Raw genomic sequence first — 24898 nt, 5'->3', positions numbered from 1 at the left:
TAAAGTAATGTCTCCTTGCTGGAAAAAGAAAGCTATGCCTGTGTTTTAAAAACAAGCAGTCAGATAAAATATACAAGCAAAATAATACATGCCTTCATATGTGCATGTCCTCGTAAACCACACCAATCCCAGGATTATAAAGTCCCTCCCAATTGCAAACTTCTCTGGTTTATCGTTTAAATGATTAAGAAAAACATGACACTTAGTTACAATTTTATTCTTTGTACAGCAGTGCCAGGAAACCAGCCAACCCAACTTTTAAATTCAGAATCTGTAGTTTTCAAAAATTAGTTATGGCTGGCCACTAGTGTTGCACAGTTGTGCCCTAGCCACTGCAGAGGCAGAGACCTAAGGGTCAACAGTTCGAAACCAGCCCGGGCAGGAAAGTCCCTGAGACTCTTATCTACAATTAACTAGCAAAAGGCTAGACATGGAGCTGTGCCTCAAGTGCTAGAGTGCCAGCTCTGAGCAGAAAACCTAAGGACAGCACTGAGGCCCTGAGCTCAAGCTCCAAACACAAGCATACAAAACAACTACTTATGCAAAGTCAAAGACTGACAGGTTGGCCATAAGGAAACAGAAGATGCAAGACTGTTCCCATACAGTGCTCCCTCCAGAGCCCCCAGGCAGTGCTCCAGGTCACCTTCACATCACCAAAACTTTATATCTAGAACTCCCAAACTAACCAACCAATAAAGCCAAGAGACCTTACTTCAATCACAAACCTCACTCAGGGAACTGAACCAGCTCAGGAAATCTCCAGGCATCAAAGACCGTTCCACTAGCACTGAGACAGAGGAAAACTATCCTCGCTCCCTACAGGCATGATGGAGTGAGCCCAGACAGGCAAATAAATACATGGGTCTGCAGTCTCTATGAAATGTAAATGTCACTAACAAACATTTAAAAGGCATGAACACACATAGTACACCTACATTAATTCTAGCCGGTAGTAGTGGCTCATGCTTATAATCCTGGTCACTCAGAAGACTGATCTGAGGAGGTTCATCTTGGTTGACCTTGCCCCCATGCACACTTGCCCCTCTGCAGGGCAGACAAAGGCATGGCAGCACATCCTGGGGTGCCTCCATATCATTTGGGGGTTCCTCACACCTGCCCACACTATTGCAAGGAGCCCCCTTATTAAATCTGCTGCCTGCTGGAACACATACACCCAGGTACGCCCAGAAGAGGCTGCACTGTTTACTGGGCTGCCCTCACAAAGTTTAAGGAACTGTTCATGCTCTTTCTACAACACCGCCACCTCTGGCAGACCACAGGGAGTACCTAGGTTGTCTAAAACTAAGCAGGTCAAGAAACTCGCTTTGTAATTCCTCCCCTTAAGTAATGTCCAAGTATAAGAACAGACTTTATAACAATGAGTCTCGCTGATCAGCAGTGGAAAGGGGTCACTTGGTAAGTGATTTACTAGTGCCGCCAACACATGTGGACAAGAGCTCCAGCAGTGTGTAACACTTAGAAATAACTGCATCTAGTGAGGTGCAGTGGCTGGTGCCTACAATCCTATCTACTCCAGAAGCTGAGATCAAGAGGGCTATATCCCAGCCAGCCTGGGCAAATATAAATTTAAAGATGAAAGGTAAAAAACCACCTCCTCAATCAATAAAAAGCTGTGTGTGTTCGTGTGTGCCTATCACAGTCCAGGGAGACACAGGAAATAGCAAGACCCTACTTAAAAACTACTGAAAGCAAAGAGGACTGAGGCAGGGCTCAAGTAGTAGAACACCTACTTAGCAGGCTGAAGTTCAAACCCTAGCAACACACACATATATAATGTATTTTGTGTTTCTTCCTAAATAGAAATAAAACCATCTTTGTCAAGTTTAACATTTAGTTGTAGTACTTAATCAGATAAGTAGTAGCTCCTGAAGAAGAAAAGACTGTAATTCTTCAGGAAGGGGGAGAATGCAAGAGCCACTTTGAGAAACAGAGGCAGCTTTCCATCAAGTCTCACCTGCTCCCCTTCCTGGGACCTGGGCTGCTTGGATGCTTTGTTGGATGCTTCATGAGGCACAGGGTGGGGAAGAACAGGTCCCATAGGCGCACAGGCCGGGAGATGAACAAGCACCCGGGACCAGGCCTGAGGTGTCCCGTGCCCCTCACCAACGATGATCAGCTAGGATACGAATTCTCTAGCTCATGGCAGAAAGTTCATCCACCTTCCTCACATCTGATGACCACTGTCCCTGCTACACCAGAGAACTAGGACAAAGGGACAAGCAAGCCAAGGGCCACCCTGACCCTAGATATGGACATGATGAAATCCCAATGTGAGTCATCTGACAGAAGCAAACTCAAAGGAAATGCGCTTACAAGAAAAATAAGCAAAAAAGGTAACAGACGTCCTATGGCTATTCTTAGACCAGTTCTATCACTCAGGGAAGCAATGTCATTCTACAGATTACCAAAGCACAGTCACAATTCACACTAGCCAGTCGGGGACAGTGCAACTCTAGGCTGGGACTTCAAATCGGTATTACACCTTCGGTTTTATAAAGGCAACTAAAACGTGTAAATGCAAAGGACTACCGGGCCATGTCAAGAGGAAAAGAAGGAAGACATAAACCACCCTGCACAGCACAGAGGCTGGGCCTCCCCTGCCGGGCCTCTTCCGCGGTCTGGTGCTGCCTCCCAGAGAACTCGAGCAGCAAACGGGAGGGTCTGCCGGCTCAAGGCTGGAGGGGGGCCCAGTAAATGCTGGGAAGACTCAGATTTTTCTACAGAAGGAAAGCCCCCCTTCCTCCATGGCAACCCCACCGTCCCCACCGGGGGCACTAGGACCCTGCTTGAGAACACCAGTTCCTGGCTTCGGAGACCGGTGGCTTCCCGCGGAGGCTGCGACCGCCCCAGCCCGCCACTGACGCGGTTGCGGGCGTGAACTCTGGGCCTACGGGAACTTCAGGTCCGCCGGAGATAGAATAAAGACGGAGAGGGACGCACTACAAATCAGACCGCTCCCGGGCCAAAGCCCCTCGGGGCAATCTCCGCGCGAGGCGGGACGAGAGAGTGGTTGGAGTAGCCTTAGCACAAGTAGGCCGATCACCCGAACAGCCACAACTCCGCGCGCCGGGACGCAACCCGCTAACAAAGGAAGCCAGGAGTCGGTCCCCAGTCCCCGCACCAACTTTACGGGCCGCACGCCCCAGGCCGGCCACGTGGGGCTGGCGGGGAGGGGAAAGAGGAGAGGAGGGAGCCGGGAGGGAGGAAGGGGAGGGGGCGAGGACGCCCCGAGCCCGGCGGAACCCGGAAACTGACGGGTCCAGGGCGATCTCGGGGCGCCACCGGCGGTGGTGGCGGGTCGAGACGGACAGCAGCACGCCAGGACTTGACAAGTTTGGCAACTTTATAGGACCGAGGCCGCCGCAGCCGGCGCCCTGCGCGCGGCCCGGAGGGGTGCGGGGCGGCCCGGAGGGGCGGTGTGGCGGCGGAGGGGCCGGGCAGGAGAGGCGGACGGTCAGCGGCGGCCCGGCGCGGCCGGGCCAGGTACTGGTGGACTCGGGGCCATTTTTTGTCTCCCAAGCCCAGGCAGCCTGCGGCGGGTACGGGAACCGGAGAGCGGACGCGGGGCGGGGGAGACGGAGGTGGGGACGTCCCGGGAAGAAAGTCGGACGGGACGGGAAGTGGCGGGGACGGGGACCGGGTGGACGGGGAGGAGAGGCAGGGGAGGAAAGCGGGAGTCAGTGAGTGGACTGCGGGCCCCGAGCCCCGTCCCGCGGCGCTGCTCACCCAGCACGAGCGTGCTCCAGGTCCGGCCGCGCCCCGCGCGCCGCAGGCCCAGCGCCCCGCGCAGCCCGGCAGCCAGGCGCCCCCCGAGGCCGGCCCCCGCGGGCAGCGCGCCGGGCTCCGCGCGGGGCCCCCTCCGGCCCGCCGCGCCCCTGCGCCCGGGAGACGGCGGCGCGCGCCCCGGCCCCGGCTCCCCGGCGCCGGCGTCCAGAGCCCCTCTCAGCGGCGGCGGCGGCGCCTGGGGCGGCTTGGCGGCCTCCCGATGCCTGCTCCGCGCCTGCAGGACCATCTTGGCATAGTCGCGCCCTCCGGCTGCGCGCGCCCGGACGGCGACCCGAGAGCCGCCGAGAGCTGGGCCGTCCCTCCGCGCGAGCCGGGGGCGGGGAGATCGCCGTGGCCGGGCGGAGGCTGCCGGCTCGGCGGGGCGGCCGGGAGGCGGCGCCGGACTCGCGCGCGCCTGCCGCCGTTGCCGCCGCTCCGGTTGTCAGGGAGACCGCGGAACGCCGGGGGGCGGGGGCGGGGCGCTCTGGCCACGCCCCTTCCTCCTCCCCCGCACGGCGATTGAGGAGGCCACGCCCCTTCCTCCTACCGGGCCGGGGAACCGCGAGGCCACGCCCTCTCCCGCCCTTCACCATCCCCTGCCTTTCTCCCCTCCCTGCCCGGCTCGTGCCTCAGTCGGCTTCCGGTTTCCCCCTCTCTCCTCCCTTCTTCCCTCTTTCCCTTTTGGGGTGGAATAGCGGCCTGAGTCTGCCCCGCCCTGTGCAAGTGTCCTGGCTAAAAGAGGATCGCAGTCCCCGCGCGGGGCAACGATCCAAGTTGTGTGTGCGCGCGCGCCTGCGCGCGTGTGCCGTGTGTGTGTGTGTGTGTGTGTGTGTGCCGTGTGCGTGTGTGCGCGCGTGTGCCGTGTGTGTGTGTGTGTGTGCCCTGTGCGTGTGTGCGCGCGTGTGCCGTGTGTGTGTGTGTGCCCTGTGCGTGTGTGCGCGCGTGTGCCGTGTGTGCATGCGCGCGTGTGCCGTGTGTGTGTGCGTGTGCCGTGTGTGCGCGCCTGTGCCGTGTGTGTGTGTGTGTGTGTGTGTGTGTGTGTGTGTGTGTGTGTGTTCTGGGGCTTGAACTCGGCCCAGGCCCTCCTCTTTTGCTCGACGCCTGGGGCGTGTTGGTAGTTAACTGGAGCTAGAGACCCCTGGTCTTTCCTGCCCGGGCTGGCTTCCAACCTCGATCCTCAGATACCAGCCTCCAGAGCTTTGGAGCAGCTAGGGTTACAGGCGTGACAACCAAGTTTTGACCCCGGAGAGTGCAGCCCGGCGGGAGAAGACTCTGGAGGGAGGGAGGGAGAGAGCCAGAGAAAGCCCTCCCCCCCTCCCCCCTGTGCTGGAGGAGATGAAGCCCAGACATCTGGCACTTCCAGCTGACCTGGTCCTAGTCACCAGGCCTGATGTACAGAAAGCCCTGGAGCCTTGCAGCTTACGACACACCAGAAAGGCCCTTTTCCTGGCAGAGCCCTGTGATCCTGGTGTCTCCATTTTATAAACGAAGATCCCAGCCTGTCTACCTGGGGTCCCCAATGCTTCTCGGTGCCCCGATTCTCTGTAGTTCTTTGCCTAGTAATTTCCTCATTAATCCCAGCTTTCCTTGACTGAGTCTTCTTTTAAAAACAATGTATTCTTATTGTACTATGTAAAGTTACTTCTTTTCTCTTTTTTTTCCCCTTATAGTTTATTTCATGTTGTTTCTGTATCTGACTTTGTTACCGGGTATATTGTATATACTTTGAAACAGAGAAGAGAAGGGGAAAAACAAGATGATTGGGAGGGTGTGGGGAGAGGGAAAGTGGGAGAAAAACATGAGAAGGATTAACAATGTTCACGAAGTAATGTACCTACTACTGGACAAATGTAACTGTAACCCCTCTATACATTACCCCAACAATAAAATACAAAAAGAAATCATTTTTAAAAAAAGGTAGTAACATCTGATCCATTTAAATTTAAAAGATTAAAAGCACCTATTGCTATATTTTTTAAAAGAAGGAAATCTTGTTGATGAAAACAGCTGACCAGTGAGATATGCTGTTGGAGACAAATGTTGACTTTGGAATAAAATATCTAGCTTGGAAAAAAAAATGAACAACATATTCCTGTGTTAGAGGAGTGTTAGAGGAAAGACTTGTCATACTCATTAACAAATTGCTGGTGCTTTTTCTTTTTAAGTTTTGTGAATTTGGATGTTTAGATGCCTACTAGAACAAAGTGCAACTATTTCTGGACACTATGAATACACACAAGCACTGGGCTACAATTTAGAGCCTGGTACTCTCGCTTTGGCTTTTTAGCTTGGGTGCTCTTACCCACACCTCTGCCACCGTTTGCAGGTTAATTAGAGCTAAGACTCTCACAGACTTTGGTCTCTCACAATCTGGGAAGAATTGCAGATGTGAATTATAGGCACCCCATGTGGATACTTTTTTAAAGAATGACTGAAAAATGCTATGCAGAAGGCCGAAATCTCTGATGTAGGGTATGAGACATGTTCTATTAACTCTCTGGGATTAATGCTGAATTCATCACTTTTCCAGTTAAAATAAACCTAATTCAGTGTCTATTAGAAATAACTGGGCTGGGAATGTCTTAGTGGTAGAGTGCTTGCCCTAACATGAATGAAGCCCTGGGTTCAATTCCTCAGCCTCACATTAAACAGAAGTGGCTCTGTGACACCGTGTTAGCATGCTAGCCTTAAGCAAATGATGCTCAGGAACGGAGTTCAAACCCCAGGACTGGCAGGAAAAGAAAAAAAAAACAAAACTGGATGATTAATTTTGTTTTTTAATGACTACAAAGACACATAGGACACGGTAGAACCGTTGAACTGCAGAGTTAGATGGTTTCTCTTACATGCGGTGGATTGCAGAAGAGCTGCTACCATTTTACCAGATGAAGAAATGAGTGAAATATTATAACCCCAACTGTCTCATTGTACCCTTGAAAATTGCTTAGTCTTAGTCCCTCCCTCTTCCATGGTCTTAAATTTCTAGAGCACATAAGTTCTGTCCACCTTCAACTATCTCTCAGAGCCAAGCCCAGAACCTGACTCTGGAAATCAGTTACATTGAATTGAAATATATCACTCAGGTCTAGGACTCAGCCACTGGGTTCTTATTTAGTTCAATTCCTTTCTCCACGTAGAGAACCTGAGACAAATCAATGCAAGTAGTGTGTGTGTGTGTGTGTGTGTGTGTGTGTGTGTGTGTGTGTGTGTGTGTGTGTGTGTGTGCGTGCGCGCGCGTGTTATCAGAGACAAGCCCAGGTCAGATTTTGAAACAAGATCCTCAGATCTCAGCCTCTGAGAATCTAGGATTACAGGCATGAGCCACCAGCACCCATTTATCAAAAAGATAGCTTTTAAGAGATACTTTTGGTTGTACATGCTTGTAATCCCAGTACTTTGGAGGCTGAGGAAAGAGGACCATGAGTTTGAGGCCAGCCTCCCCTGAGCTGTCTAGCAAGACAGAACCTAAGTAAAAGTGGGAAAAAAAAAGAAGTGATCATTTTAGGCCCACATTCCAGACCTGACTCTGGTCCATACTAACTCTGTATGTATACTAATTTTAAATCTTAATTTCCTCATCCCTGAAACGGAGGATAATAGAGTTTGTGAAACATCATGAAGACAATATAACATTCATCAAACTAGTAACTCCAGGAAGAGTAGTTGTCTGAATGGAAGTAATTTCTCAGTAAGCATTCAGAGCAGCGAATGGCTACAAGGAAGTGGGGAAGGAAGTGGCACTGGTGGTGGCCGCCTGTAATCCTAGCAGTTTGGGAAGGGGAGGTGAGGAGAACTGCCATTCCACACCAACCTAGACAAAAGAAAAACAAAGCACCTGAGACCCCATCTCAAGCAATACTGTCAGACAGACAGTCATAGGTGGGGATATGAAGTACTGTATCTGGAGCCCGCCTAGAGCCTGCAGCTAATGATCCAGGATAGGCTGTGAGACCACGGTGGCAAAGAATCACTTTGGGCAAGTGAAAATCAGAGCAGACTTACCATCTGGGGTCCCCTGGGCTCCCAGCTTCTCCACAGTTGGATCCTTTGGCCCCTCACCAAGGCTCCCTGCATCCTTCCCCCAGGTGCTTTACAAAATAATCTCCACCACATGTCATCAAGCCAAGAGAGAATGGTCCTGGACATTGCCCCTCTCCCCCTCCCCCCCACAGGACCAATCCTCACAGCTTGCATAATAGACTTCATGTTATCTTTATGGTATCCAAAAGATCAGGAGATGCAGTTTAGCTATGTGTATTCTCAGGACAGTGTCTGCCACATAGTGGTGGATGTTAAAAAAAAATAATAATAAGCTCAAAGCTGCATTTTGAAAAGCTCATGAATTGATCCAAGGTTATAATAAATTTAAACATTATAATTAGTCCATCTTCCCAGTACTTTTCCTGAAGGGATTTCCAAATATACCACAAAGATAATTTGTAATGAGACATAGTAAATATATTAGCTGAGACAGATTCCAAGGACAAAAAAAGCAACTATTCAAGCTAGCCGCCAATTGTTCACACCTGTAATGCTAGCTAACTGGAAGGCCAAGAATGAGGATCATTGTTCAAGGTAAGCCAGAGAAGAAAAGTCCTCAAGACTCTTATGCCCAATTAATCAGCTCAAGTAATATAGTGCCAGTGACAAAAAAAAAGTGTGAGCTTCTAAGTTCAAGCCCAGCTGTGTCATGAAAGAGAAAGACAGACAGACAGAAAGAAAGCAAGCTAAATAAATTCAGAGACCTAAAACATGGCAATATGAAAGAATCAGAAAAGCATGCAGGCAACAAAAATAGAAAATGTGGTCAGAGGAAAACCATAATGGATATTTCTATTGGCATTCTGAGGCTCCAGTTTTTTTTTTTATTTTAAATGCCCTCCCTTTTCCGCTAATTTGTTCTCCAGCACTGGGAGCAGCAGACACATGTGAGACTGATTTTTACTTCTTGTTCCCTAGAGTCAGTCGCTGGATCTCCTATTTGGAGACATGTGCTAAGGCTGAGTTCTAGATTGTGACAGGGTCTTGGCTCCTACACACTTCCTAGAAACCTAAAATGGGACTAAGGGCAACCCACGGTATCAGCATAACATTACAAACTTCCCGGGAGCCCAGCATTAACTTGTCATTGTGTCCTTGTAATGTATTCCTTTACTCTGTCTAGAACAAATATAAATTACTACTTTATTGTTCTTCAGAGCTGATCTTCGGTCTTGTTTGTAGTTAGCCTCCTAATTTAAACTTCATGCTCCAGTGGAAGTTTTTGAGAAGCTCAGAGCGTTGGGTCACTGTTAATCTTACTTACAGCACCAGTGGCTTACACCTGTAATCCTAGCCACTCAGGAGGCTGAGACCTGAGGACTGAGGTTTAATCCAGAACACATTATGTCTCTCTTACTACTCACACCGAATCCATCACAGAATTCCAGTGGTTCTGTCATGTGCTTCCATCCTCATGCAACAATCCACCATGGCCTTCAACAGCACTGCCTACCTGGTCTCTTTGAATGCTTTCTTCCTACCCACCCATCTTCCAGAGAGGTATTTCTGACAATCAAGGGGGTGACTTCGTGGGGCGAGATGTAAGAAGTTCCCGCTCCTCTACACCCTCCTCATGATGTGCGCCTCACTCCAGTTCTCAAAGCAATCGTGAGAACTGACCCTAAACCAACCTTTGCTTTTTATGTAGCTGTTTAGCGCAGGTATTTTTTTTTTGCCAGTCTTGGGGCTTGAACTCAGGGCTTGGGCACTGTCCTTGGACACTTTTTGCTCAAGGCTAGTGCTCTGCCACTTGAGCCACAGCACTACTTCTAGCTTTTTCTGTGAATGTGGTACCGAGGAGTAGAACCCAGGGCTTTCTACAGGCTAGGCAGGCACTCAACTACTAGGCCACGCACCCAGCCCTTGGGTAATATTTTTAATAATCAGACAGAGTTGATAAACACAATACATAACACACATTTGTTGACTACATAAGTGAATCACCTCTCATTTGACAGAACTCTAATACATAGTCTTTATCTGTATTTGCTGTACCTTTTAGAATGCTTAATAATTTTAGAATAATCTTGAAGATACAAAAATTAAAGCATTCAGATTTACTTGTTTTGCTTACCAAGCAGGCAGTCAGTTCACCTATGTTCTTGCCAAGATTCTAGTTTTATTCTCATTTCACTAAATTTAAGGAAAGGCAGAAGATGATGTATCTCAAGATGGCCCCAAACACCAGTGTCCCCGGGACTGGTGTGGGTGGTATCTTCACATTTGCCTGGTCTCCAAGTCCATGCAGCTGCACCATCTATCTTGTCCTCCCCAACCGATTATAGCAAAGCACCTGGAAGGAGCATGCATTGTTCGAGGAGAAAACTCACTGGCTTGGTCCAGCTGCTGAATCTGGGGCCCAGAATGACCAGTGTTGTGTCTATAGGCATCGAGAGACTGTTCCATGTGAGCTGCAGAGCAACACTCAGTGAAATTACACTCCCCTCATCTGTGAGACATATTGCGTTGTCCTGGATTCCTAGCTACTAGGGGAAGATGAGTCCATCCAAACCTGAGAGTCTAAAATAGGACCTGAGATAAAGCTGCCATTGTCCCTAAGTCAATGACAGGATTAGGGGGACCGAGGCAAAGAGTTTGCTTCTTTGGTAGAATTGACAAAGGAGGAAGATAGTGGATTGCTAGGACACAGCTGCCATCCTTAGTCTGGTAACTGCACAATCTATGGACCTCTATCACATGTTTTAAGAACAAAGGGGAGCATCATGGATGGTGGCAGCTGGGTCAAGTATGATGGTGTTAATGATACTTCAGGGCTGGTGGGCTCCTTGACTCTGCGTTTCTCTTACTTCTCACTTATTCAGTGTGAAAGAGAGTTAAGTTGGACCTCTGTTTTCCCCTAAACAGATAACTCCACTGAACAATAATTGGTTCAAATGCTTAGTACAATCAGCATTTAGTCACAGGTGGATCGAAAATAATCTTGTTTGCTGATACTGACTAATCTGTGATTCCTCTGGCAGCTTAGCCTGACACCGATAGTTCCACCACAATCTGAGCTCTGCTTTGCTCATTGTCCATGATGAAATAAACACAACAGGGGTTCGGGGAAGAGGCCTATGGGGCACAAGTAATGCTTTCAATACTGGTTTGAGACTTTAAGCTGCAGCATTATTTTCTTTGTGGGAGTTAGACTTGCTTAAAGGCTCTGCTACAAGTTACCTGATGTAACACAGAAGCACAGAGATGGGAGATTCAAGCCTTGAGAGCCACCCTGGCCAATCAGAGTGATGCTTGAACAGCCTTAAACCTCCTCAGGCCAATCCAAGTCCTGTGGTCCCAAACCTATAATCCTAGGTACTCAGGAGGCGGAGATACTGAGGATAGCAGCTGAAAGTCAGTCTGGGCAGGAAAGTCCATCTTCTCTCTGACTAACCACTAAAAATCTGTGGTAGAACACTAGTCTTGAGGGGAAAAAAAAGAAAAACAGCTCAAGGACAATAACCAGGGCCTGAGTCCAGAATTCAAGCCCAAGGACTGGCACAGAAACAAAACAAAGCAAACAAACAGAAACAACTTTTCCAGCAGAAGGGCTACAACCAGAGATGAAGACATTAAGAAATGAAACAGCTACTCTGAGAGTTAAACACAAATGTTCCAAACATGAGTTTGCCTCATTGCAACCTCAGGTATACCAAACTTCTTTTCTTTGGTGACTATTTCTGACAAATGCACACACTTCTGATACCATTGAGTTGGATAACATTGTTGAGGGTAAAAGGATATGGAGATAGAAGAAGAACCAAGGGCCCCAACTAACAATGGTGGCCTGGAGAGAGGAGAGAAGATGTAGGAAGGGGACAGACACACTTAGGAGATGAAAAGTAGCATTATGGGTATTTTCCTCCCCTGGGACATCACTCCCAGTGATCCCATCCCCTGGTACTTAGCAGACCCCATGTCTTAAGGATTCCACTATTTCTTGACCTCCCCATACTGACAGCCAGCTTCTAGCACACACCTCTGCACAACCTTGTGCAGTGCACCCAGCCTCCTGTCTGGATATCAGAACATCACAAGTGAGATCACAGCCTTCACACTCTAGAGCCAGGGCTTAGTCCCTGACTCCAGGCTCCATTTGAACCTCCCATCCTTGCACTAGGTTATTAATGTACCCAGGATACATGAGGTTCCAACAAAGAAGTCTTGAACTTCAAACCTTCCAGATTCCAGGTCCTCCATTCTGTCTGGGCTCAGAATGGCTGCAGCTTGGAGAATCTGAGCACCTCCACAGCCACAAACAGCCAGCAAATATTGGCTATGGAAGGGCAAAGGAAATCAAGGTTCAGGTCGGAGAGCCAGGAAAGATTTTGGAGCAAAGTACTTACGATTTTTTCCCCCATTTTTCCCAGAGTTACTGGAGCTCTAGACACATTTGAGGACCCAGCCAAGGAAGAACTCCAAAGAATTTCAAGTATATGGGGACAAAAGAAATGCAGGCTTAGACAGCCCATGTGATTATGTAAGAGTAGGATTCAACACAGTTAATGATACATTAGTTCTCAGAGCCCAAAGACAAGAAGACCGATTTTAAAGAGAAAATCAAAAAATGTCACTCCAGAGCCAACAGAGAAGGAGGCAGCACCACCCCCACAAATAACACATCCTACAAAACAGTGCACAACGTGCATACTTTCATTGCCCCCAAAGCATAAGAGAGAGGACACAGAAAGGTTAAGGAATTCATTCAAGGTCACAGGGCTGCAGAGGGATGGACCCAGAAGGACCACTCAACCTTGCCCTTGACATTCTCTGATAAGGGGGGAAGTTCTTGACAGACACCCCCAATCTGTTTCCCTTTAGAGCCCAAAACTGGTTCTTTGAAAATAGAAGTTATGGAAATCCATAACTGTGCACAAATGCAGTCAGAGCAACAGAGGAGGCATATCATGGGGAACTGGCTTTTAGTCCCTTCACTTCTAAAGATGCCCCAGCAGGATTTGGGATTCTATTGTTGGACTCAAAGGGCGTTCTCCATGTTAACAGCTCACCACAACACCCTCCCATGTTGTGACACCATGGTGACTGGGGCCCACCAGGGTGACAAATCAAAGCTGAGCTGGAAAGTATAAACATACCCATGTTGGAGTGCTGGAGAAGGCTACTGGAGCACACAGAGGAAGAGACAGCATCAGACCTTCCATCTTACAGTCTTCCTAGAAAAATGGGCAGAATAAAGGAGCAGCTGCAGTCAGGTGCAGTGGCTCGCACCTGTAATCCTAGCTACTCAGGAGGCTGAGATCTGAGGATCAAGGTTCAAAGCCAGCCCAGGCACTAAAGTTCATGAGATTCTTATTTCTAACTAACCAGTAGAAAACCAGAAGTGGCGCTGTGGCTCAAGGGATAGGGTGGTTCCCTTGAGATGAAGAGCTCAGGAACAACGCCCAGGCCCAGAGTTCAACAAGAAATAAATTAATTAAAATAAAATAAAAAATTAAAGGAGCAGGTGGCCAAGCAAACGCATGCTGTGGTTGCAGTTGTGATGTAGAGATAAGCTTAAGAGCTCTAGCTCATGACCAAGGTCACAAACAAATAGCCAACTTCATAGAACACTTGCCAGGAAGCAACAAAACCCTAAGTCAGATCAGCCTCTGAGAGCACAAATGACAGGCCCAGCTTTCCCTGGGACATCCCAGGGTTTCTTTCTGTTGGGGCATTTTGGATCCCTAACTTTCCCCAGACACTGCTGCGTGACTTTGATCATCACTCAATGTTCTGGGAAGGAATGAGGTAAATGAGTCTTCTCATCTCAAAAACTCAACTGCAATGCTCCGATTAGAATGAGGTGCTGTGAGAAGGACTCACTGCAATAGCTAGATTTTCACCATCAATTCCTTCCTGCCTTCAGTCTTGCAGTAATTCATCCCCAATTATTTTCTTTTTCCATTTCAAATGAGTAGATTATTTTTCGTAAGAGTCCTAGTGTGTATTGCTGGTCCACAGACACTAAGCTTTAAATTGCTTGTATTCAATTTTTATAAGCATTATAGATTAAAAGAGATTAAATAATATTGACATGCCCAGACATTACGTCTGTAAATTTCCTTTGACTTTTATGTACTTTCCCCAATTCTATTCTTACCTAAAATGTGGGCTCTGAGATTTCCCTATGCAGAAGAAATGATTAAACTTTGTTTTCAAATACATCAACATATGCTGTTGATTACATTTCAAATGATCAAGCTGGACTTAAAAAGGTGCTGAATATCACAAGATTCTCAATGTCCCCCTCAGAGGCCAGAGACGATGAAGGCACAGCACAAGTTCTGCCGGCCTGTGTCCCCTTCTGCCCTGTCACCCTGAGACATCATCACTTCCCCCTCTGCACCCACCACTGCAGGCTTCTAGGACTTATCTCTTGGCTCAGCTAGTCCTGGACATCATGCTGGCTGCAGGTGGCTCTGGCATCCAGAGGTAGCACCAAGCCAGATGGCTGCCCTGGCTTGCTTGCCAGTTCTTCTCTAACAAGTTTGGTACAGAGCTCCAGGGTTGTGTTGGGGTGGGGGCTGCACAGATTCTAGCTCAGGATCCATGCCCATACTGCACATAGGATAGGTAAGTAATTTATCTATCTTTTTCATGTTTCATGAGTTAAATCAACGGAAACCTATTGTTTCTATTAGATTTTTTTCACTAATCTATCTATAGATAGATCATGAAGATGATATATAGATATACAGATGTATGGGCCAGCTTACTTTTGCATGCCATGAAATCAAAGAAACATTTTTAAAAATGTGGTTACATTTATAGTTTGGTTTTTTAGGTTTCTTTTATTCAAGCTACTTCTGTACAGAGAATAAAAGAGGAAGAAAAAGAAGGGGAGTAAAAAGTAAAAGGAAGATGACAAAGAGGAAGAATAAAAAGAGGATGGTGGTTGGGGCTAGGGGTTTGGCCTAGTGGTAAAGTGCTTGCCTAGCATGCAAAAAGACCCAGGTTCAATTTCTTGGTATTACATACATAAAAATAAAAAAGGCCAGGCCGGGAGTTTGGCCTAGTGGTTAAAGTGCTTGCCTAGCATACACGAAGACCCGGGTTCGATTCCTTGGTACCACATACATAGAAAAAAGCCAGAAGTGGTGCTGAGGCTCCAGTGGTAGAGCTCTAGCCTTGAGAAAGCCCAAGGACAGTGCTCACGCCCTGAGTTCAAGCCCAGGACTGGCAAAAAGAGAGAGAGGGAGAGGGCGAGGGAGAGAGAGAGAGAGAGAGAGAGAGAGAGAGAGAGAGAGAGAGAGAGAGAGAGAGAGAGAGAGAGAGAGAGAGAGAGAGAGAGAATGATGAAGAGGAAGAGGAACAGCAAGAAAGAAGAGGAAGATTGAGGAAAAAGAGGAAAAGGAGAAGCAGGGAGAAGAGGAAGGAGGAGGATCATAGTAGAGGCACACCCCTGTTCTACCTGGAAAATGACCAAGTAAAAGTGAGGTTTCCTTGGTTCTTAGGAAGCAAAAGTGACAGTGGGAGTGCTTGCAGTTCTGAAGAAGAGATGAAGGGTGAGGGGCCCAAGAGACAAGGAGGGAACTGTAGCCCACTGAGTCCATCATGGTCTCCTAACAAGTGAAGTTTCTATTAAAGTGTTTTTTGTTAAAACAGACTGTAAGCCAGCACCCTCATATTCTTGCAGGTAATTTCAGGGTGAGTGTTATAATGCACAAAGCCACCAGATGGCACTGAGAACATGCAGAAAGAACATGGAGCTAATTGCCTATTTCCCTCTCCCCCCCCCCCCACTCATCTAAATTACAATGCAGCGAATCATTAAGTTAAATTTGAAGGGATAATCTAGGATATGATCACATCATAAAGTGTTTGGAATTCAGCCAGAAGGTACTTAAAAATATGTGCACCAGCTCCAGTAATTTTAACTGCGTTTTTAATTTTCCTGGTAGGGAGCCCTGGGCATGTTGGGTTCTGCGGTCTGTTCTGTGCCTCAACGATTTTAGTGCTCAACCTCTGATGCTCTCAGGGGAGTTTTCTCCATCCCAGCACTTTAAACCTGGAGTCATGAGGTAGGATAGGCATATAATGGGAAAAGAGAGTATGGGACCCCTTGTCCTGACAAGTCTCTCTAGAATAGTGGGGTTCCCAATGAGGCTGAAACATAGGTGGCTACCTCTGGGTGGTTCCCAGAAAACTGGGAAACTAGGGGGTGGGAGGGACAGATTAGGATGGGTGACAGCTGTGGATCATGAAGAGGGGTTGGGGAAAGAGGAAGGTTTGAGTGAGAACATGTGGGATATGAGGTAGGTCTGGTACCTTTACCACCACGATGGTGGAACCTGCAGATAGAATACAAATGAGTGCTTGCCATGTATCCACGCTGTTGACCAGACAGGGCCGCATCATTCAAACCAGCCCAGGCAGAAGCATCTATGAGACTTCATTTCTAAAAGAATCGGCAAACCCCTAGGTTGCTGGCCTGGCTTCAGTGGTAGAGTACTAGCCAAGTAAGGTGGAGAAGGTCCTGAGTTCAAACCCTGGTATGGGCCATAAAACTTGCCTAACTTGGTTATGGGTGGGGGAGTTGTGTCCACCAGCTGTGCAAGCAGAGTGGTATTTATTGCAGCCACTCATCCTCTATCCTCCTCTACCCACAGCCGAGGTGGTGATTGCTGCTACCTGCCCTCTTCTCTTCCCTTCTTCTCTTCTCTTCTCTTCTCTTCTCTTTTCTCTTCTCCCTCTGTCTCTCTGTCTCTGTCTCTGTCTCTCTCTCTCTCTCTCTCTCTCTCTCTCTCTCTCTCTCTCTCTCTCTCTCTCTCTCCCTCCCTCCCTCCCTCCCTCCCTCTGCCAATGGTTTCATAGGGACACTGGGGTTATGGGAAATCAGGGGAAAATGTTTCATTGAATGAGGTTAAAGGTGCCACTGAATTCAGGCATAGTCTTTATCCTTCAAAAAGTAAATAACAATAATAATAATAATAATAATAGCCATTCAGAAAAAATTGCTTAATTTAGACAAAATGTCCAGTATTTCAATTTGGGGTACCAAATAAACACAACTACACAGAACCCCAAGATGAGCTGACATCATTCTGTGATGCGATAATACTCCAGGGTTGCTTAGTGGGCCAGAGAGGGTGAGGCGAAGGAACTGGCTTTTGTGCAGAGCCCCAATTGATCTGAGCCCCCCACAATGAGCAGGTGTGAATGCAGAGAATGAGGCTTACAGACATAAAGCCCTCAAAGCACTGGGGTCAGACTTGCACAGAAGGCACCCTCCCCACAACTGTTAAGTGGCCTCTCCTCTCACCTTTGCCAGACTCTGCAGAATGAGGTTCAAGAGCTAAAAATAGAAGAGCTCAGAGACAGTGCCCAGGCCCAGAGTTCAAACCTCATGACTGACAAATAAAAGAGCTAAAAATAAATAAAAAATAAAAGCTGGCCCATCCAGTGACTTAGGATTTCTCCCTTTGTATCAGAGTTCTTTCATAAGCAACATGGAACCTTGGCAAAGACTGAGAGAAGACAGAAAACAGAATTCTTCAAGTAGTTTTAAAATTATTTAATATACATAGTACAGGAAAATAGCAAAAATCCACATAAAAACATGTGAGTATGGAACATTTTAGTAGTCCTAGTTTGTTGAATTTTGTTATGGCTATTAAAATATTCCCTATGAATAATTTGACAAATTTTAGGTGTTCATTGTTTTCTGCTTTGCTACACACATCAAAATAAATATTTCAAAATGCTAATACTAGAATATGTCATGCTTCCTTAGCTGTTTTGTGACCTAAATTAAAATATTGTACAGCTATAAGAATTGAAAAATAATCTTTTTTTCTGTATATGATTAACTACTGTGTAAACCAACCTATGGAATTAAGTCATTTTGTTTTAACAAATGAAAAGGGCCAAGAATCTGAGGAATGTGTAAGTAAAAGGATTCCCAAATAACTAACTTAGAATAGATGCATGATCAAACATTACACATCTGGTATATTTAGTATTTTTCAGGCATTTACAAAGAGAATGTTACTCAACACTCAGCAATTCCATCTTTAAGACAACTATTTAGCAATTTTTCAAAATATTGTTGATGGGTCAGTTTTACTGGAAGAGAGAGCTTTTCTAAAGTATGACCTTTTTCATGAAAAACTAAAAATAAATAAAGTGAGACTTGAAAAGATCTCACAAAATAATGGGGGTGGAAATAAAAATTGTGTCGAGAGCACTGCAGACTGTTAAGGTAAACAAATTATGGCTTATTTAGGCTCCGGACCCCCAAAACTCTTCTTGGATTCATGTAACTAGATTTTCTTTTCTGACTAGGTTTAACTTCAAATTTTGGTTAGAGGCCCTGGAATTTCATTCTACCTGGAAAGACAAGGGACACCAAACCACAGGGTTCTAAAGACAGATTCACACTTGTAGGAGATTAGAGTAGGGAAACTATTTATCTGGTTGGCTAGATGAATTTCGAGAGATTCAAAGCATTGCAAAGCAAGTTGTTTTCTTTAAAACGCTTCAAGAAAGTATTAAAAGCTATGGAAGAGCTTTCCAGGAGGGCAGGGGGGAGGGCTAGTAAGTATAGCCCCTTGATTAGACTCTGGTAGATGGAGCTACAGGGTTTGTATTTGGGATGGGATCTTAGTGGTGTTCACAGTCCCCATCCTTCTGTCTGTAGGGACCAGAGGGCTGCACTGAACTAGAGGAAATCTACAGCAAATCACTGAGTTGGAATGAGAGGAGTTATACTCCCCTATTTTGTTACGTCCATGAAAATAGGGCCAAAATGCTAGCTGTCAACCCACTTCTTCGCATCCCAGAGCCAGGGCAGCCCAGCTGTCCTTCAGTTGACCTTCAGCACTCTGTACATGCTGTTCTGGAACACTGTGGTGAAGTGGGGCCTGGAGTCCTTTAGCAGGAGGCTGCACAGGGGAGGCCTGGATGCGTTGGACGGGTCTTCCACATCCCAGATCTCAAGCATGCTACACCCAGGCCTGAAAGCAAGCAGATAAAAAAAAAAAAGATTCATTTAAAAAATGTACTATGTTATTTCTCTTCTCTTTTTTTGTCCTTTGGTTAATCTCATATTGTTACTGTATCTGACTTTGTTATATACAAAGTATATTGTATATGCATTTATTTGTTTATTTGAAATAGGAAAGGGAAGGAGGAAAAACAAGATGATAGGGAGGGGTTAGGGGGAGGGAAATGGGGACAAAAACATAAGAAGGGGTATCAAGGTGTGAGAAGAAATGTATCTACTATCTAGCGAATGTAACTGTAACCCCTCTATACATAACCCCGACAATTAAAATAAAATAAAAAGCTCTTTGAGAGCTGGGTTTCAGTGGCTCAAGCCCCTAATCCTAGCTACTCAGAAGACTGATGTCTGAGAGTTGTGGTTCAACGCCAGCCTGGGCAAAAAAGTCTGTAAGACTCATCTCCAATTAACCACCAAAAAGTGGAACTGTGACTCAAGTGGTAGAAATCTAGCCTAACACACACTAGCTCTAGCTAGTTGTAGGACTGGCACACACACACACACACACACACATGCAAACCATTCATGTATATGCATTCTACATATCATATATATGTGTATATACATGTATAAATGTATAGATACATGTATGTGTGCATTACATAGGTACATAAGTATGTGTAGTATATGTGCATGCACACATGTGTACATATTATATGTTACATATATGCACATATACATATGTATATACTGTGTCTATATGTCATATACATGTGTATATATATATCTGTATCTCTCTCTATATATATATGAAGACCCACCAAACACTGCTTGAAAATGAGAAGGTGAAAGCAAACTTGTTCAAAGTATATCACATGCACACATAGAAATAACACAATCAGGGCCCGGAGTTTGGCCTAGTGGTAGAGTGCTTGCCTAGCATGCACAAAGACCCAGGTTTGATTCCTTGGTACCACACACAGAAAAAATCTAGAAATGTGCTATAGCTCAAGTAGTAGAGCTCTAACCTTGGGAAAGCCCAAGGGCAGTGCTGAGGCCTTGAGTTCAAGCCCCAGGACTGGCAAAAAAATATATCACAATCAAATTCCTTTGCATTATTTATGTATACTAATTCAAAAATAAAACTAAAAGATATATTCATTATACATAATTTATAAACTGATTTCTAAATTTCCAGGGACTCATTTCTTTAATAAATTAAAGATATTTAAACCATCATTTTAAGAATCAAATTCATATTTAGAAATAAAAACTAAATGAGATTGTGTTTACAGTATTTTCATCCACCACTTACCCAAAGAGTGTGACTTGTCTTCATAATTAAGAGTTAATATGAATTCAGTAAAAGTTTTCTCTCAAGATGAAATACAAATAGATGTATTTCCCAGACACTGTCACTATCTAAATATAAAATACATTTGTAGTTGAATGAGATGAATTAAAAGTGAAGCTCATTGAATTCCTGATTAATCCCATATTTCTGAGCATAAATTGATTTGAATTAGCATAAAAATATATAGTCTGAAGCAGTGAAAGCAAGTTCTCATGCCAAGTTTGTTTTCTTTCCTGCTTTCTTCTTTTGGGATGTCTCCCCAAGTAGACCAAAGGAGACACTGCCTAGCAGAGAGTCACCAAAAATGGATTCTAATTGCTCCATCATTTCTGAGATATAATGTAGAGCCAGTAAGATCCATCCATTTTCCATACAGGATTGGATGGCCAGATGTGTGCAGATGTGCAGGCACCACTGAGATCACATCACAGAAAATCCTTATATCCTAAGCAGTTCCATTTGAGTCCTTTTTTAGCCAATCATCGGGCCAAAATATGGCCCTAGGCAAGCCAGGCCTTTCTGCACTGGAGTTCAGCACTCCATACAATAAACATATCAAACAAGCTTCAATTACTAGTTTCTTTATCTTACCCTGCTTCTGCTATTTGCCTGTTATGCTGCAGTTTCTACAACTATTGCTGTCATTTGGTGGTCCCTTTGTTTTCGTTGCTAACTTGCATATCCATTTGCAAGTTATTGAGATTTGTGGCAGTCTTGGATTTAGGTATTAATTTTTTAAAAAGGATTTTTGGTTATCCTTTAGTTTAGGGAGACATCGGGTAGGGGGATGGCAGTATTGTGTGGTTAGGTATTCATTTAACTTCATAAGCAACTTCAAAATTGCTCTGTAGAGCTTCCTAGCTGAGATGCGGCACTAGAAGTTTTCTTTCTTCCATGCCACTGGGAGCAAGGGAGGAGGAGAGCTGGGATCATGAAACGCATGAAAGAAGCTGAGAAGCACAGGAACAACAGAAGGCCATGTCCAGAAAAGTAGGTCACAGCCGGCTCATGGCTGCCTCCCTCTCTGGGCCCCAGTTCTGTGAATCACTTGATTTCCTTCATGTCCTCTCTCTGGTAGAGTGGTTCCTTCCCAGGTGGGATCTGAATGTCAGGTCCAGCGCTGCTCTTACTGCTCTGCTTGCCTCCTCCAATCACCAAATTGCCGCACAGAAACTGAACTCAGGGCAAGGTGGGTGCTCTACCAACTGGACCATGCCTGAAGCTCCCCCTCCCCGACCCCGCCTTTAGCACTTGATCCTTCTGAATCCAGTGAGAAGCCAGGTGCCTTTCCTCTCTATCTTTCCTCTTACCACTTTGACCTGTGGTGTGTACTGCTCTTTTTATCTCTGGGCACATCCCACCACCGATGCAGACATTGTTGACCATCAGTAGCTTTTGACAACCGTGAGACTTATCCGACTTATATTTCCCATATTTTGTTGTTGTTACTGTTGTTCCTTTTTTCTTTTCATTCTTTTTGGTGTTCGAAGTTTTGATGCATTGGACTACTTAAGGCTGTTCCTAGAGTCATCGCAATTTTTCTCTTGCCCCTTTCACCTTTTGTCTTTGAATAGGCTGCTTTTTGTTGTTGTTTAATCTACTTTTAAATTCACTTGTTTTTCCCACTGTGCTCACCTAAAGTCTGTTGTCTGCACATTTAAAAAAATTGTCATTTCAATTATTCCAATTTTTGACTTTTCTTGGGGCCAGTGATTCTCTTTTCCTTCTGGGATTCCGTGTCTTCATTGCTTGCCATGGCATCATCCTGTAGTTCTTGAACACTGTAATCCCTTGGGTGTGTCTTTGGCTCCTAAACCCAACATTTGGACTTGCTCTCATTAGTGTCAGCAAATGCCTTCTCTTCCCAGCATTGGTGATGCTTGTCCAGTATGTTTGCACATCTGGTCGTTTTTTACCTGAACTGGACCGTAATACACTGCAGTGCTTCTGCAATGCATTCTTTTTAATTCTGCATCTTGTGACTCTGTTAACTTTTTATCTTGTTTTGCAGTACTGAGTTTGAACTCCAGGCCTCATGCCTGCTTGTCAGGTGCTCTACCATATAAGCCACATCTTTAGTCCTTTTAACTCTAATTATTTTGGAGATGGGATCTTGCATCTTGTATCCCCCATCTCTGGGGCTGGCCTGGAGATCCATCCTCCCATTTACATTGTGACTGAGTCTGAGACAGCAGGCCTCTAACGCTGTTCCCAACTTTTTCTGTTGGGGAGGTCTCACAAACTCTTAGGCCTGGACTTGCCCTTTGGCATGAACCTCTGATTTTGATATCCTTAGTAGCTAGAATTACAGGAGTGAGTCACTGTGTCTGGATACATGGACAGATATTTATGTTTTTAGGTACTAGAAAAAAATTAATGAAAAGACCTTAAATCAGAAATCAACATACCCAAAATATTATACTCTTTTGAAACTGCATCTTTCTTACATGATAGTACAGCTTTACTTGGTTCAAATATTAGAACAGAAATTCCAGGGCAAAATTTTTATATAATTTTGCCAAACTAGAAAGTCTTAAAGATAAAGACTACTATAATAAACTGACATGCATGGCTTCCAGTATTCCAGTTCCCATGGTGTATAATTATTACTCACTTAGTTCGCACAACACACCACGCTTCTTCTAATACATAGTAGTTCACATGCAATTCTGCCAATTTGTCTCTCACTTCTTTAGCGGATTTTCGACTATATGCAGAGTAAACTATTTTTGTTCGAGCCCTTTAAATGTAAACAACAATTGTAAACAGATTTCAAAAGTAATGAAGAATTGAATATGTAACATTTGTTAGCAAGTTGAGATTTCAATCCTCACTGGACTATTGGCATATATGATCCAAAAATAACATAAATTACTTTTGAGATACTAGTTTTTTCATTCCCACTTGAGACCTATAGTAGTTTGCACTCTTCACTTAAACTGCCTGTCTGGAAGTGTACTGAGGAGCAGGATAGCAGAGGACATGAAATCTGCTCCACATATCTCACCAAACAATTTATCTGCTCCCAGATACTTGTAGAGGCAGAGAGTGTAGTCAAAGCATAGATTTCAGATGGTAATTTCACCGATAGACTCTAAGAACAGGTGAGCCAAAACAACCCAATATATATTGCAAACAGGATTTTTAGACAGTGGGTATCTAGAGTACCCATGAGATTTAAAAATCTAAAAGAGCCCAGTGCCAGTGGCTCACGCCTATAATCTTAGCTCCTCAGGAGGCTGAGATCTGAGGATCATGATTTGAAGCCAGACAAGGCAGGAAAGGCCAGGAGACTCTAATCTCCAATGAAACTACTCAGAAAAGGCTGGAAATGGTGCTGTGGCTCAAGTGGTAGAGCACTAGCCTTGAGTATCAAGAAAGCTCATGAACAGCACCTAGGCCCTGAGTTCAGAACTGTCAATAATAGAAAAGAAATAAAGTACCTTATAGGTTCTTGGAAAACAAGGATGATCACCAAAATATGGTAAAACAGATGGCTTGGAGTACTATGTTGGAATTTTTTTTAATTTGGAGCAAATTACCAATTGTGCATTCAAGTAGATTGCGAGCACATGGAATTCTATGTTGGAATTTTATTTTTTAATTTGGAGCAAATTAACACGCAAATTGTTAGTACTGTGAGCATATGGCATAACAATCACTCAATCAGACTTACAAAACCTTAAATAATTTAAAATTTTGTCTCTAACAACAGGTAAAAAAATGCATTAACAAGAAATGATTCCTTGACACTAGATGGATCAAAACAATTGTTAAAGCTAAACATGTAAGGAAAGTAAAACTTTTAGGTTTCCGTGGCTGACAGTTTGCATAATCAGCTAATAAAACATCCTGGATTTTCATAAAAGCATACAATATGGAAAATACCATTTTTCAAGAGTAGTTGCTTTCTCACACACTCATCATTTATACATGTATGTATGTACATTCACGTACTCATACATGCGTATATATCTTTATATACATATAATCTATATGAAATGCTTTTCATTGAATTTAAGTGGCTTTTGGTGTTTTCAGTTTTTTAGGGGTTTAAACCTACTTCAGAGAGAACTGAGCCATATTGTCACTCGTGAGTGATCACTGAGATTTTTTTCCAATGTGGCTATGAGGATTGGAGCATGCTATGGAGTGTGTCTTTGCGTGTACATATGTCCCATCCCTAGGAAGCAGGGATGCATAATGAGTGGGAGAGGCTGCCATACACACCCCTGCCCACCTCCAGTCTGCATCCTGGTATGAGGTCCCCATGCCCCCCCAACACCTGCCCACCTCAGGTCTGCGTCCTCGTAGTGAGGGTGGTTCACAATGGGGTGAAGTGTGGACAGCTTGATGCTGGCCATTGTGGGCATGGCACCTGCAAACACAGCATCTGGAAAACAAGGTCCCATGTTTTCATAAGACGATGGAAAGGAAGCTGAAGCTTCACCCACCCATAGTGCCTGAATTCAAATGAAGACAAATGAGGCCCATTTAAATAATAACATGTGTGGGCCAGGAATGTAGCCTGGTAGTAAGAGTGCTTGCCTAGTATGAATGAAGCCCTGGCTTCCATGACCTGGTACCACATACACAGAAAAAGCCAGAAGTGGTGCTGTGGCTCAAGTGGTAGAGTGCTAACCTTGAGAAAGCTCAAGGTCAATGCCCAAGTCCTGAGTTCAAGCCCCATATTGGCAAAATAACAATAATAACAATAACAACAACAACAATATTTACTGTACAGGAGTAACCAGAAGTAAGCATGTGGTCACTTG

General features: G+C 45.3%; 2 protein-coding genes across 3 annotated transcripts in view; both read right to left on the bottom strand.

Annotated features, from left to right (window-relative positions):
• Nucleotides 1-4147, bottom strand: part of Dpy19l1 (dpy-19 like C-mannosyltransferase 1) — a 50748-nt gene extending 46601 nt beyond the window's left edge. The window contains exon 1 of one of the 2 annotated variants that reach the window (XM_090332650.1): nucleotides 3748-4147. In XM_090332650.1, the coding sequence (XP_090188776.1) occupies nucleotides 3748-4033 (286 nt within the window). In that variant the 5' untranslated portion in view covers nucleotides 4034-4147. Of the gene's footprint in view, nucleotides 1-1975; nucleotides 2065-3747 lie in introns of those variants that run through there. The other variant, XM_090332651.1, reaches the window with a different exon arrangement.
• A 13190-nt stretch (nucleotides 4148-17337) lies between these two features.
• Nucleotides 17338-24898, bottom strand: part of Dpy19l2 (dpy-19 like 2) — a 42783-nt gene continuing 35222 nt past the window's right edge. The window contains exons 20-22 of the mRNA XM_090332649.1: nucleotides 24417-24516; nucleotides 22738-22863; nucleotides 17338-18782 (exon numbers count right to left, since the gene is read on the bottom strand). Coding sequence (XP_090188775.1) covers nucleotides 18632-18782; nucleotides 22738-22863; nucleotides 24417-24516 — 377 coding nt within the window. The 3' untranslated portion in view covers nucleotides 17338-18631. The remainder of the gene's footprint in view (nucleotides 18783-22737; nucleotides 22864-24416; nucleotides 24517-24898) is intronic.

Source organism: Megascapheus bottae, chromosome 5 (genome assembly GCF_031878675.1).
Source record: "Megascapheus bottae isolate mThoBot1 chromosome 5, mThoBot2.hap1, whole genome shotgun sequence".
Lineage (NCBI taxonomy): Eukaryota > Metazoa > Chordata > Mammalia > Rodentia > Geomyidae > Megascapheus > Megascapheus bottae.
This window is presented reverse-complemented; position numbering and strand designations above follow the sequence as displayed.